The sequence below is a fragment of the Rhipicephalus microplus genome, chromosome X (assembly GCF_043290135.1).
Source record: "Rhipicephalus microplus isolate Deutch F79 chromosome X, USDA_Rmic, whole genome shotgun sequence".
NCBI classification, from domain to species: Eukaryota; Metazoa; Arthropoda; class Arachnida; order Ixodida; family Ixodidae; genus Rhipicephalus; species Rhipicephalus microplus.
The window spans coordinates 497,793,928-497,809,135 of NC_134710.1; the positions used below are offsets into that span (position 1 = coordinate 497,793,928).

Below are 15,208 nucleotides of genomic sequence, written 5' to 3' on the forward strand. Positions count from 1 at the left end.
TTGGGAGAGAGGCAAATGACGCGTGTCTACATGTGGACGATAACGATGATGGGTCATTTAGTGGGCACGAGGTAGTGGGCCTCTAGCTTCTCTCGAGGCTGAAGAAGACGATCTTGTGACTGAGCTGTTCAGGACACGCTGCCTTTCGTCGTCCCAAGGTGTATCTGTGTTTTATTCGCGTTGTACCGCGACAATATATATGTTTTTTTTTCATATTTGTTCGTTATGCGGCATGCATTTGTTGCACGCTAAACTTCCCATGTATTCTGCAAATGAGCAATTTTATTGAGTTGCCAGTCTGCGCGAGATATGCGATACATACGGCGAATGGGTAGTTGGCAGTCGCCCGTGTTATGTAAATTTGTGTTAGACGTTCGTCCCGGATACGACATGCTCCTCAAATTATTTTATTCTTGTTGCTCCCTAGTTACGCCCCGCACTCAATAAAAAAAACAAGCTCCGGTTCGCGCGGGAACTATACTAACTGCGCAGCTGCAACTTGAATGTTTTGAAGAGGGGCGTTACATTCCCTTAACATTTACAACTTGTGCGTGCCGTGTCACAAGGCTACAACACTCTGGTCATTCTACTACCACTAAGTATATTAAGCAAGTGTTTCTGGAAATGTAAAAAGTTTGCACGGTGCATCCAGATGGTTCTTCAGAAACATTTTATTTTTGACATGCTCATGCATCAGTTCCAACACAGTGCGAAAAAATGCACTAAAACAAATCAATCAGCACAGCTGAGAATTCTAAGTGAAAGTACCCACAAAATTTACTGGCACCTTCGCAACTTGAGGTGTTTCTGTTTTTGCCGCTGGGCAGATCGGTCTTTATTCAGCGACTTTGTATAAAAGTGCAGGCGCGTGAGCACAAAAAACTGCACAATTTTTGCAGTTAGTTCTTTGCCATGATTGGCACAGCCAACTTGATGAAGTTTAATGGTACTCAGAAATGACATCAAATCATGAATACTGAATGCCTGAAGCTTCTCGGTAGAGAAAAAAAAAGTAAATGCTTCTTCTAATGTTGCCACAAGGATGGCCAAGTCATCCCCAGGATATAACAAACCCCCTCGATCAAAATGTTTGGTGAATTCATTGTCTGCACTTTCTGCTACATCCTGTTTTTTCATGGCTAGCTTTGATGCACATGTGCCACAAGAATTTTTGGTCCTGAACTTTCTAGCTACATAACCAGACAGGTAGTAAACCAAACGGCTGTCACTTTTCTCTACCACATAGCTGCTGTGGTCGCTTCTAAAAGCAGACTGAATGGCATCGCCAGCACCATCTATATCTCCAGCCTCGAGCATGTCCTCAATAATCTCTCTTAATCCGAAAACGGCACTGTTACTTGCACCTGCTGAAGACGCCGTGTCCAGTAGAGCGTTCACAACCTGTGCCGGGGAGTTTCCAGACTTTGGTGGTCGCGCAAGATTGTAGAAACTGAGACAATTTACAGTTATAAGAAACTGCCCCGGGCTTGGGTGGTCATTTGTACCCGAATACTGTCTTATTATACCGAACAAGTTTTCCAACTTGTCTTGACTTAATCTTGATGTCAGCAAGTATTTAAACGCCACTGACGACGTTAAATACTGCAGAAGTGAGAGTGTACTGCGTATTGTAACTCTCATACCCTCAGCAGTACCTTTGCTCATGAAGCCACCTCCACATTTTTTGGAAGCTTCTTCCCATGCGTCTAAGAAGACAAGAAAAGCCTCAAGCTCAGCAACATCTTGTGATGACGGTCTAAGTCCTCGCTTTGGACACCTTGACGTCATGATTGATATTAGCCGACTGAGGCGTCTCACAAGTTGTTCAGTCGCGGACACTGAGCTGGAGAACTCTGGTACATCCGATCTGTACAGAAACATACCTTTCAGAACTTCCTCACTGAAAAGCGTGAAAGCTAAATTTACTTTCATCTTTTCAAAAGAGTTTGGTCGGATATGTGCTTTTGTTACATGGGGCATCGCTTTAAGTGTTAAAGAGCTGTTGTCTTTGGCCCATGCTACCTCTATATCTTCAATGCATGCACGCCCATCCGGAGTCGTGAACCCAGTGCTGACAAACGTGTTGCGGATGCACTTCACTAGATGAGGAAAATCGGAACAGAAGTGCAGCTCTCTTGAAGAGTCTACAGGATGTGACACCTTGCACGTGATGCCACCCGAGTGTGCTGAAAAAAAAGTACGTATGTATGAGATTGTTGAAATTCCTAAGCACAAGGACCAGCATATGTTATTTCAACACAGTTAGCCCTGCAATACTGCTGACTTCAGTGCTCCAAATTACAGGTTCAACAAAGTATCATACCACCGATTCCAAATGACTTCCACATGCTGCGATTCCAAGTAGCCCCCTCACACGACACGAAGTCCACGAAGAGACCGGCTTTTTCTGCCAAAAGAATCGCCTCAAGAAGCAGCTTGGAAAGCATGTCTGCCTTGATATTTCCTTTTGAGGAAAACACACCTAGTATCTGTGTCCAGTCCCCTGCAGAACAAACAAATAAAAGCAGAGCCAACAAGCGTGAATAAATACGATACATTGAACCCCTTAGAGGTGCATGTGAAAAATTCAAAAATTGAAATTTTTGCACAATTTTCTAGAAAAAAAACTAATTTTTTGAGAAGTTGAGGCAGAATACATTAAAAAGGTGACAATCAGCTAATATTTGAGCTTTATGTTGCGAAAAATAACAATAAGAAATTCTCATTTTCCAGAATATGGCACACTTTTGCTCACAAACTTGAAAACAAAAATGACAAGCCGTACAGTTGCTCTGTTTGACGTGGTTGTACACAAAAGTACGCACTTCACAGATGCACTTGTTTTAATGTCTTCATATGTTTTAGTTAGTGCGAAGACATGTTTTGTACTACGGTTTCGAACTTGGTTAAACTGGTGCCTCACACATCATACGGAATGCACAGGAAAGATACTACACAGAACTACTCACCCTGAAAGGGTTGCAAAAGCATCACCATCCCATGGTCTGCTGGCGTGGATCTTTGCTCGTATGCTGTAAAGCTGCCCAGGTCAACAAATCCTTCAACAAACCCTAAAAAAATGACACAAACTTGTAGTTAACACGACAACAGACTTATTTGGCATATGCGCTGTTACTGAAAATAGGGAGTGTGATTTTCGCATCAAATGTTTATTTTCATATTTAAATCGTGTAGGGTGTAGAGAAACGTAGGCACTACATACCTGCTTGGTTGACACCAAACTGCTCAGACAGCTTCAGTTCATCGAAAATGATGCCACCATGTCGGCTGCAGACATCCATACTTTCAGTCTTCGCACTAAGTGCCTTAAACACAGTGTCATTAAATCCGAAGCCACTTTTGAAATTGCGCACATAACGCTGTAGACAAGTTCGGCTTGGCAGGACAAGAATTTTCTGCTTCCGAAGGTGCTCATAGAGCTTCGGACTCCTCATGCGAAGCAGCACGCACTCTAGGATCCAATTCTTCTCATACAGCATGCCACATGTCGATTTTCTTTTAGCTGCACTGAAGCATGCCATAATTGCCATCTGTTGTTTCTGAGGCAACTTTTTAATGCGTTCATTCAGTGCCTCACCTCCAATTTGCTCATTGGCAGACTTCATCATGTCGAGTTCCCTCTGCACGTTCAGCAGCTTTCGTTGAGCAGCTACCAGACGGCGGCGAGTGTTGGCGTGCCTTACAAGGCGTTTAACTGAAACGCCGTGTTTCTGTCGTGATTGCTGATTTTGCAAGAGCTTTCGTAGGTACTTGCAGCGCATGCAAGGGCCCTTACTTTCGCATGTAAGGCTGCACTTGGGCGAAAAGTACAAGCCGGCAAAATACTCATATTTTCCTACTGTGTTTGGTTTCATACCACAGCCTGCACATAAAACCAGAGAATGTGCGCTGTTCAGCGCCAACTGCGCCTCATCTGGTAAGGAAACATTGCGTTTTAGGTGCAGCTTGCCCCTAAGAAAAACGGAACAACTGACTGTTCCTACTTGCTCAACGGCCTGTTCGAACTTCACAAATTTCGGCAGCAGTAGGGGATCCAACTCGGCACCCTCTAACTCGCAAAGGCCGAAAGTGACGGTCACTGTTTCAGTGGAAAACGATAGTTTGTTCCAGCTTGTGTTAGGAAGTTCGATGTTCCGGCACACGTATTCCGCACTGACTTCACTCTGCGGCTCCACTTCTATCGTGTCAGTATGTACAGCTTCAGTAAACTCCGATTCTGCAGCATGTTGTGCTTCTATTACTTGTTCACTTTCTTCCGGCGCCTGCTGCTTTACAGTAGTCCTTTTTTTATACGGGGGCTCACCTTGTTCACACAGGTTTCTCTCCTTCCTTCTAGTCGGCGTTTTCTTTGTGAGGTATTTTGGCGCATCCGGGAAGATTGTAGGAACGGCGTCCTCTGTTAGCAGCGGCCGATCGCGTGGAATTTCAACCACCTCACCATTGATAACATGACGATAAGTCCTCTGTATAAACGTTGCCTCGAAGTGACGTTCACAAACGACGCAGTCGTTGGTTAGTTCCTTATCGCCCCGTTTTATATTACGGGCCTACTGCTCCCGTTTCAATGCATCCTTGGGAGCTCGAAACGACGACACCTTTGCCGGACATGACTTGTACCCACTTTTACAACCAGGTACAAAACACGTACCTGCTTTCGCTGGCATGGTAATAGTGTGTCGCTATCCGCAATCATTCACATGGTGCGCGTCCAGGAGTCACACAAAAACAGTTGCACGTGCGGAAGTTTGCTCACAGTGCCAAACACACGTGGCTGTAGCAGCTGTAGCAATGGCTGTAGCGGCGAAGATCTCGCGCGCTCCCGACGACCGCCGCGCCCCTAGCGGCGTAAAAAATGTCATCGCGTTTTGTGCGCCTCTCTCCCACGGCGTGCATATGGCGACCGTCACACTGCCCTTCTAGCCACCATAACAGTTTGTTCGGGGTACAGTGTACTAGAATAGAGGCAGTGTGCTCACTGCCCTATCCTTGCGGCGCTCCGCCGTAGCGCACTCTGTGTCGACTTTCACGATGCCCACCAGGGGCGCTGACGCTTGACGCACCAAGCAGCAGCTGGCGAATACAGCAGCTGGCGAATACAGCAGCTGGCGAATATATGCGGAAGGGAAGGTGAAGCTCTTGGACTAGGATTCAGTGTAACGAAGTGTGGATTGATGGTATTCAATGATCCCTGTGATCAGACGGTGTCCATACAAGGCCAAGAAATACCGAGGGTAAGTGAATACAAGTACCTTGGAGTATGGGTAAATGAGAGTGATAGATACATGGAGGTACAGGAAAAAGCCTCGGCAGCAAAAGGAAAGAGGAATGCGGCAATAATGAAGCACAGAGCGTTGTGGGGATACAATAGGTATGAGGTGCTTCGAGGTCTGTGGAAGGGTGTAATGGTTCCAGGGCTTACTTTTGGGAACTCAGTGGTGTGCATGAGGGCAGAGGTGCAAGCGGGAATGGATGTAAATCAAAGGACTGTGGGACGCCTCGCGTTGGGTGCTCACGGGAAGACGACAAACGAGGCTGTAAAGGGCGATATGGGGTGGGCAGGTTTTGAGGCGAGGGAAGCGCAGAGCAAAATAAGGTTCGAAGAAAGGCTAAGAAATATGAAGGAGAGTAGATGGGCAGAGAAGGTGTTCCGTTATTTGTATAGGAAGAGCGTGGACACACAGTGGAGAAAAAGAACTAGAAGACTCACTAGTAAGTATACGGCTGGTATTGTAAGCCGTATGTCAACAAAGAGCATTAAGGGAAAAGTCAGGGAGGCGGAGAGGATTTACTGGATGGCAGCTATGGAGAAAAAACCGGCTTTGAGTAACTACCGAAAGGGCAAAAATGAAATAAGGAGGGAGGCATTTTACGATAATTCAAGGGGAAGCGCTTTACTGTGAAGCGAGATCGGGTTGCCTTAGAACGCGTAGTTATAAAGCAAGATTCAGTAAAGAAGAAGAACAATGCACATGCTGCGGGAAAGATAAGGAAACGGCGGAGCATGTTCTGATTGAATGTGGAGATATCCACCCAGGTGTACGTTTGGGCACGAGCCTACAGGAAGCCTTGGGTTTTAGGGACAACAATGGAAAGCTGAACACACCCGCGATTGAAATAAGTAAGAGACGGTTAGAGTATTGGTGGCAGAAAATTAGAGAGAAAGGACAAAAATAAATATTGGAAAAATAAAATATGGACAGTGTGCCGTAAATGGCAGAGAACTTAAGCTGAAAATTTACCTTTTTTTCTATTAAGATAGAATTTATCGAAGTAGAGGCATTAGGCCAACATAAAAAGAAAAAAAGTTTTTCTTTTTTTTTTTTGTCGAGCCTGGTGGCACACTTGTCACCACCCCGTTATAAAGGGGACGCTCATAGCATCCATCCATCCATCCAAAGAGACAGGATTCATTTCGATAAGAGGCTTGGACACGAGGTGGGCTGGCGACTGGCAGGACGCGCAGTAGCTTTTTTGGGGGGCTCACGGGCCCTTCGGAGTCCGGGGTAGCTCGTAACAGGGAAAGCAACCAGGAGGACGCTTTGACAGGTAGAATTGCGAAAAACCAGAAAAAAAGTAAAAGAAAAAGGAAAAAGGCGCGTGTTGCAATTAGTTACATAAACATGCAGGGTGGCAGAAAGAAGGCAAAATGGTTAGAGATTGAGGAGCAGTTAAACAAAGAACAGATAGGCGTGTATGCGGTTACAGAAACACACCTTAGAGACTTGGAAGAGCCACCACATATTAAAAATTATGTTTGGGAAGGGTGTAACAGGACCATATCGGAAAGGAAAGGTGGGGGTGTAGGAATGCTAATTCACCGCGGAGCCAAATGGGTTAGAGTGAAACAGACGTGTTCAGAGCACCTCTGGGTTCGGGGCACAGTAGGTGGAAAGGAAACGTGGCTAGGGGTAGCCTACTTGTGGACGGGGAATAACTGCAGAGAAAAGAATCAGGAGATAGTGGATTGCATGAGTGCGGATATTAAGGAATTTGGTAATGGGGCCGAAATCATCCTTCTAGGGGACATGAATGCCCACATACATGACCTTGACGGATATTCAGACACCAATGGGAAGTTATTACTAGATCTTTGCGAGCAACATAGTCTGGAGATAGTTAACACGGGGCCTAAATGTGACGGCCAGATCACATGGGAAGTCGGAAACAAGCAATCAAGTATTGATTATTGTCTCATGACTGAAGGAATTTACCACAAACTGACAGAAATGAGGATAGACGAGGAAGGCAATAACAGCTTGGGTAGTGATCATAAACGAATAACATTACAAATGAGATACGAAACTAAAAATATGAGCATGGAATCAAAGTCTGGCAGCTCGTATTTAAATGACAAACAAATAATAAATATAGCCGCAAGAGTCGAGGAAGAAGTAGGCGAAATACCAGGCAAGGACTGGGAGTATAGTGAGCTGTTACATCTAATGACGAAGGAGATAGGGAAAGAGAAGAAAACTGTTTGCTGGAAAGGAAAAAGGAAGCCAAAAAGTTGGTGGAACAAGGAAATCCGGGAGGCGATCGAGAAGCGACGCGAAGCCTCACGGGAGCATAGAAAGGCAAAAAAGGAGAAGCGGCCGCAGGACGAAGTCAAAAAAATATGGGAAATATATTTAGAGAAAAAATCCCTTGTACAGAAATTGGTAGAGGCAAAAATTAAAGGTGAAAGTGAACGCTGGATGACAGAGATACACGAAAAAAAGGAGGCCGCGCCTAGGATTTTTTGGAGCCACATAAAGGCGCTAGGTAGGAAGTCTGTCACAACGCAACAACATATTCTAGATGAAGGAGGAAATCAATTGGAAGGGTACGAAGCGCTAGGTTACATCCAAAAGGTAACAGCCGATTCGTTTCAAAAGAGCGCCCAGGGGATCTCCCCGGTGAGTAAAAGTGTGGCGGAGAAAGCAACAGAGGAAGAGCTAGTACTTGATAATTTCAACTGGAAAAAGGCCGAAGGAAAAATTCCAAAGCGCACTGCCGCGGGTTTAGATGGGATTCCCGTTAGCCTCATTAACGAACTAGGACATAACACTAAAGAAGCATTGTTAAAAGCAGTAGAAAAAAGCTTAAAGGACGGACAAATACCGGACAGTTGGCGACAAAGTAGAATGAACTTAATCTATAAAGGCAAGGGAGAAAAGGACAAGATTCGCTCGTATAGACCACTAACAATTACATCGGTACTATACAGGATGGCGATGCAAGCAGTAAAAATGAAAATAGAAACATGGGCCGAACATAACGATATTTTGGGAGAACTTCAGAACGGATTTCGAGTCGACAGGCGGTTAGACGATAACCTGTTTGTTCTCACTCAGTGTATAGAAATATCCAAAATAGAGAATAGGCCCTTGTACGTGGCTTTTCTAGACATCACGGGGGCATACGACAACGTTAATCAGGAAATTTTGTGGGATATATTGAAAGGAATGGGCATGGGCGACGACTGTATACAGCTTTTGAGGGAGATATACCGAGAAAATACAGTTTGCATAGAGTGGGAAGGAATGCGTAGCAAAGAGAACGTTGAGGTTAGCAGGGGTCTGAGACAGGGATGTCCTTTGTCCCCGCTGTTATTCATGCTGTACATGGTGAGTATGGAAAAAGCGCTAGAAGGTAGCAACATTGGTTTTAATCTGTCACACAAACAGGGCGGCATGATGATTGAGCAGAAGCTTCCAGGTTTATTTTATGCGGACGATATCGTCTTATTTGCGGACAGTCGAGATGATATACAGCAGCTGGCGAATATATGCGGAAGGGAAGGTGAAGCTCTTGGACTAGGATTCAGTGTAACGAAGTGTGGATTGATGGTATTCAATGATCCCTGTGATCAGACGGTGTCCATACAAGGCCAAGAAATACCGAGGGTAAGTGAATACAAGTACCTTGGAGTATGGGTAAATGAGAGTGATAGATACATGGAGGTACAGGAAAAAGCCTCGGCAGCAAAAGGAAAGAGGAATGCGGCAATAATGAAGCACAGAGCGTTGTGGGGATACAATAGGTATGAGGTGCTTCGAGGTCTGTGGAAGGGTGTAATGGTTCCAGGGCTTACTTTTGGGAACTCAGTGGTGTGCATGAGGGCAGAGGTGCAAGCGGGAATGGATGTAAATCAAAGGACTGTGGGACGCCTCGCGTTGGGTGCTCACGGGAAGATGACAAACGAGGCTGTAAAGGGCGATATGGGGTGGGCAGGTTTTGAGGCGAGGGAAGCGCAGAGCAAAATAAGGTTCGAAGAAAGGCTAAGAAATATGAAGGAGAGTAGATGGGCAGAGAAGGTGTTCCGTTATTTGTATAGGAAGAGCGTGGACACACAGTGGAGAAAAAGAACTAGAAGACTCACTAGTAAGTATACGGCTGGTATTGTAAGCCGTATGTCAACAAAGAGCGTTAAGGGAAAAGTCAGGGAGGCGGAGAGGATTTACTGGATGGCAGCTATGGAGAAAAAACCGGCTTTGGGTAACTACCGAAAGGGCAAAAATGAAATAAGGAGGGAGGCATTTTACGATAATTCAAGGGGAAGCGCTTTACTGTTTGAAGCGAGATCGGGTTGCCTTAGAACGCGTAGTTATAAAGCAAGATTCAGTAAAGAAGAAGAACAATGCACATGCTGCGGGAAAGATAAGGAAACGGCGGAGCATGTTCTGATTGAATGTGGAGATATCCACCCAGGTGTACGTTTGGGCACGAGCCTACAGGAAGCCTTGGGTTTTAGGGACAACAATGGAAAGCTGAACACACCCGCGATTGAAATAAGTAAGAGACGGTTAGAGTATTGGTGGCAGAAAATTAGAGAGAAAGGACAAAAATAAATATTGGAAAAATAAAATATGGACAGTGTGCCGTAAATGGCAGAGAACTTAAGCTGAAAATTTACCTTTTTTTCTACTAAGATAGAATTTATCGAAGTAGAGGCATTAGGCCAACATAAAAAGAAAAAAAGGGTTTTTTTTTTTTTTTGTCGAGCCTGGTGGCATACTTGTCACCACCCCGTTATAAAGGGGACGCTCATAGCATCCATCCATCCATCCATCCTGAAAAACTTCTCTTGGTTCGTGTTGGCCGTGTTGGCGGACGGGGCTGGTTCGCTCAGTTCAGTTCGATCGGTTCGATTGGATCAACGTGGGTACCCCGTGTGCGTGTTTTGTACTTTATGCTTGGATCATTGTGTAGTATGTGTTCGTGAAGATGCCTAACCGCCGTCGAAATTACTGTTTTGCGCCCGGTTGTCGAACCGGGTACAGTCGTGTGCAGCATGCACCACAGGCGTCTTTGTTCAGCGTCCCGCGTGATGAAGAACGGCGGAAGGAGTGGGAAAGAAATCTCCACCGTGCAGATAAGAAACTGGATGAGTTTTCTGCGGTCTGCGAACTGCATTTCTAACCGAGGTTCGTTATCAAGGAGTTCGTGCACCATATAGATGGCAAAGAGGTACGCATTCCTCGTGATAAACCGATGCTGTCGGAAAACGCCGTCCCCACGATTCTTCCAAATTTGCCGCAGTACCTCACGAAGAAGATGCCAAAACCGAGAGCTAAAAGGAAGATGTGCGAAAATGACCATGCAGCCGCAAAGAAAAAGAGCCGAAGTGCTCTCGAGACTGACTGTACTGAATTTCCACGGGCTGCTATTGGTGATTCAGGGGAGGACTGCGACTTCACATAGGGTGATGTTCCAGCGGAGCCCGAGCATTTCTTGTCGTTTTGTTATAGTTTAAAAACTCCTTCCAAGTAGTGGTGCATATCAATGTGTAAATGTCTCGATTTGCCATTATTCAGCCTTTTTTTACCCTAATATTTCTTGTGCAAATTCTTTCATCACTTATTTGTAAATAAACATTATTTCATCAATTTACATGGATTTTTATCATTTCTTTTTAATTTGCTAAGTCATTAACTTGATGGATACACGAAATATGAAAATTCAGAGGCAATGAATGGAATGGACTCTGGCAGTGAAGGACAGGAGCGGGTGTAAATCAATGAAAGAGGTCTCCGTCCTGCAGGACCTAACAGGCTGTTGATAATAATGATGCTACGTCTTGTTTACAGCAAGAATCACGCCACACACCAATCATCACCTAAAGTCTCGAAGCAGCGATGCTAGAATGTTAAACGTCGCACGTGGTTGTCATGGTGGTTAAAGTTTGGGTTTAGGGCGCGCATTCCTGCAGCAGGCACATAATCAAGAAAAACCCGGCGTGGAGGCTGTCTAAGGCGTTGTACTGTTGAACCCAAGGACGTGTGTTCGATCCTAGCCGCGGTGGCTGTTCTCCTGACGGGGGAGAAAAACGAAACAAGCCGTTTGTCGGCATTTCGGCTGACGTTAAAAATTCTAAAGGGATCTAAATTAACCTGCAGCCCTCCGCTATGGCGCACCTCATAGCGGAAGTGTGGCTTCGGTTCGTTAAACTCCAAAATTTTAATTCTGACATTGCGAAAAAAAAAGTGCGTAGTGTTTTTCGCACCTTGGAACCGCAGTCGACATGGCTGCTGCATTAGCGAAACTACTTTGAACATTTAAACGGCCGGAAAATAATACAATGTCAGTTGCTTCACGCCCTGCACACTGATAAGATGCCCCAAAAGAAGTGTCGTGCATTGCATGTCGCGAACGTTGCATAATTTCTGGCATTTCAACAATTGCGCTGTGGCTCTCTACTTCGGCCCGCAAAGGAGTTTCAGGTGACGCTGCGAACCGCGCCGCCTCTCGGCGTCGACACGAAGTGGGTCACCCACTGCCGCCTGTGAGCACACTGCCTCTATTCTAGTACACTGTAGTTCGGGCAAAGAGCTCATCATGTTCTCATGTTCTTCGCGGGCCTGATCGCCTACTGTTCACGGTAGTCACTACCGCCTGGCCATCCGTTAATCTTCACATGTAACAACTGGCGACAAGAATGAAAGGAAATTTCATGTAAGTCTTCGTTCCCGCACCGCTCTGCCATCTGTTCACCATGCCAAGTTTCGGCAACCTCGAGCCATTCGAGGGGGGAGGTGACGACTGGCCCTCTTACGTGGACTGGCTCCTAGCATTTTTCCTGGCGAATGATGTCGCGCCAGATAAGCGTACTACCGTGTTCATCAGCTGCTGCGGGCAGAAAACGTATGATTTGCTCTGCGATTTGGTCTAGCCCGCCAAGCCCAGTGACAAGACGCTGGACGAGATTCTTCAAGTTCTTGGAAGCCATTATTGTCCGAAGCCCCCTGCTGTCGTGCAGCGTTTTAGTTTCAACTCGCGCGTTCGTGCGGAAGGGGAATCTGTCCGCAATTTTATCGCAGCACTAAAAAGCCTGTTCGAGCACTGCAACCTCAAGGCTGAACTCGAAAACATGCTCCGCAACCGCGTCGCGTGTGGCATAAACAACGTGGATGTCCAGACAAGACTTCTGGAAAAACCGTACCTCACCTTCGATGACGCTGTGCAGACCGCCCTGGCGATGGAAGCAGCAAAAAAGGACGCAGGTGCGATAGCGCAAGCGAACACAAGCGGCGCTTTCTCGACTCACCGTGTCTCGTCAGGTTCTCGGGGCGTCACCTGCTACCACTGCGGAGACGGACATTTTGCATCAAAATGCAAGGATGTGAAGACAATCTGCAATTACTGCCACAAAGAAGGTCATTTAGCCAAGGTATGCAATTCGAGACGAAGGGACAGCCAAGCCGAAAGCAACAGCCCTACCAAGGCACATTCGTTCTCGGCTTGCAGTTCACCGTCATCGAGTAACCGTCATCGTGTTAATACGGTACGCAAGCAGGACGCCGCTACCACTTCATGATGATGAACAAACTTTATTTAATTAGCAGAAAGGTCCTCTTCCCCTTTCAGGTGTGAGAGGAGAAGGGAGGACCAAACCTAAATGACGGCCATGATCCCATGGGCCCTGGTGGCGTCTTCGGCCTGCCGTATTAAGCAGGCTTGTAATTGAGAGTCAGAGCTGAGGAGCGCGGCATCCCATCCACTCCCGTCTGGAAATTTGCCTCTCATGGGGGCCTGCGAGCATGCTACAACTTCATCTAACGAAGTTTTCGACATGTGGCCGTCGCCTCCGCTTTTCACAGTCAACGTGGAGGTCTGCGGCAAGACGCTCCGCATGGAAGTCGACACGGGTCTAAGTGTCTCTGTCATGGCCAAGTCACGTCTTTTTCAGCTTTTGCCTTCGGTTCTTGTGCAGCCATCACAAGTGCTTCTGTGAAGCTATTCCGGGGAATTAAAAAAGGTTCAGGGCAAAGCTGATGTCAGTGTGCAGTTTCATGGCAGGGAGGCCGACCTACCTATTTTTCTGACCGGAGACGGATTGCCAACTCTTCTTGGACGCAACTAGATGCATGAGCTGGGCATCAGCGTCTCCGACGTTGAAGTGAACATCCACGCACTTTCCGACGTCAAACACCTAGTCCAAGACTACGCCGAAGTGTTTGAGAAGGCCTGGGTACATTCAAAGGTGCCAAAGCTTCTCTACATGTTCCTTCAGATGCTTCGCCTCGGTTCTTCAAGCCACGTCCACTGCCGTATGCCTTGACAGATGGAGTAACTCAAGAAATCCATAGACTAAAAAGAGATTCCATTCTTGTTCCACTCAAGACAGCAAAGTGGGCTGCACCTATTGTTCCAGTGACCAAAAGGGATGGACGCATGAGAATCTTTGGAGACTGGTGTCACCATAAACCCAGTGGCAACAGTGGAGCAGTACCCCATTCCAAATATCGAGGACCTGTGGACTGTGCTTGCTGGAGGCGAGAAATTCACAAAATTGGATTTGCGAGATGCGTACCAGCAAGTTCTCTTTGACTATTTTGACGCATATGGGGTTATTTCAGAACACCCGGTTGCTTTTTGGCGTCTAATCTACTCCTGCCATATTTCAGTGCAAGATGGAGAACTTGCTCAGGGGACTGCCCCATGTAGCAGTCTATTTCGACGACATTCTTGTGACTGGCGCAAATGATGCTGAGCACTTTCGCAACCTTCATGCTGTGCTTAGCAAGCTTTAGAAATCTGGCCTCAAGCTGAAACTTGAAAAATGCCACTTTTTCGTGCCACAAGTTGAGTATCTCGGCCACATCATCAGCACAGAAGGCCTTTCCCCGAATGTTGACAAGGTAGCAGCCATTCTGCATGCACCTGTGCCTCAGGATGTCAGGGAACTTCAGAGTTTCTTGGGACTTGTAAACTTCTACAGGCGCTTCTTACCCAATCTTTCGTCACTCCTTCGTTCACTGCACTTGCTTCTGTGAAGGGAAAAAGTGGGAGTGGGGACATGAACAACAAGATGCATTCAATGCCTGCAAGCACTTGGTGACATCAGCTCCAGTTCTTGTGAATTTCAACCCTGCCAAGCCTGTTTGCCTCAGCTGTGACGCATCGCCTTATGGTATAGATGCAGTTCTGGCGCACAAAGATGCTGATGGCGGGGAACATCCCATTGCTTTTGCCTTGAGGAGCTTGTCAAAAGCGGAACAAAACTACAGTCAGCTCGACAAGGAGGCACTGGTTTTAGTATTTGGCGTGGATCGGTTCCACCAGTACTTGCGGGGCATCTCATTCGTAGCACACACTGACCACAAGCCACTTCTTGGACTGCTGGGTGCCAACAAGCCCGTTCCCGTGCAAGTTTCGCCTCGAGTGGTCAGGTGGGCTCTGAAGCTTTCTGCTTACAAATACGAACTTGTATACAAGCCTGGCAACGAGCTCAGCCACGCTGATGCTCTTAGTGGACTGCCTCTCCCAACTGACACTACTGCATTACCACGACCTGCTGACATCTTAATGCTAGAGGAGGCATATCTGAGACTCCTTGCACCAGGTGTTGTGGCCCACGCCACACGAAATGACCCAGTTCTGGGCCATGTTGTTCTTACTGTTCTGAAAAAAAAAAAGCCTCCCAGTAGGACCAGAGTGGAATCCTTTCAATACCAGAAGCTCAGAACTTAGTCTCCATGAGGTTTACCTACTCTGAGGATCAAGAGTAGTGATCCCAAAGTCATTGAAGGCCCAAGTTCTTGGTGTTCTTCATGCCAGCCACCCGGGTATCGACAAGAGCAAGATGATTGCCAGGAGACATGTTTGGTGGCCAGGCATTGACAATGACATTGCCAACAGCATGAAGAGCTGCGGTACGTGCCAGACTCAACATCGAGCTGCACAAGCGGTTCAGCAGACGCCGTGG

At 46.6% G+C, this 15,208-nt stretch overlaps 1 protein-coding gene across 1 annotated transcript; it reads right to left on the reverse strand.

The window, feature by feature from the left end:
- Window positions 1-2,961: 2,961 nt before the first annotated feature.
- Window positions 2,962-4,714, reverse strand: LOC142775554 (uncharacterized). The gene is made up of 3 exons (XM_075877011.1): window positions 4,670-4,714; window positions 3,224-4,568; window positions 2,962-3,071 (listed from the first exon to the last, which is right to left on the reverse strand). Exons 1-3 carry the CDS (start codon window positions 4,712-4,714, stop codon window positions 2,962-2,964), a joined length of 1,500 nt encoding a protein of 499 aa, XP_075733126.1.
- Window positions 4,715-15,208: the final 10,494 nt, after the last annotated feature.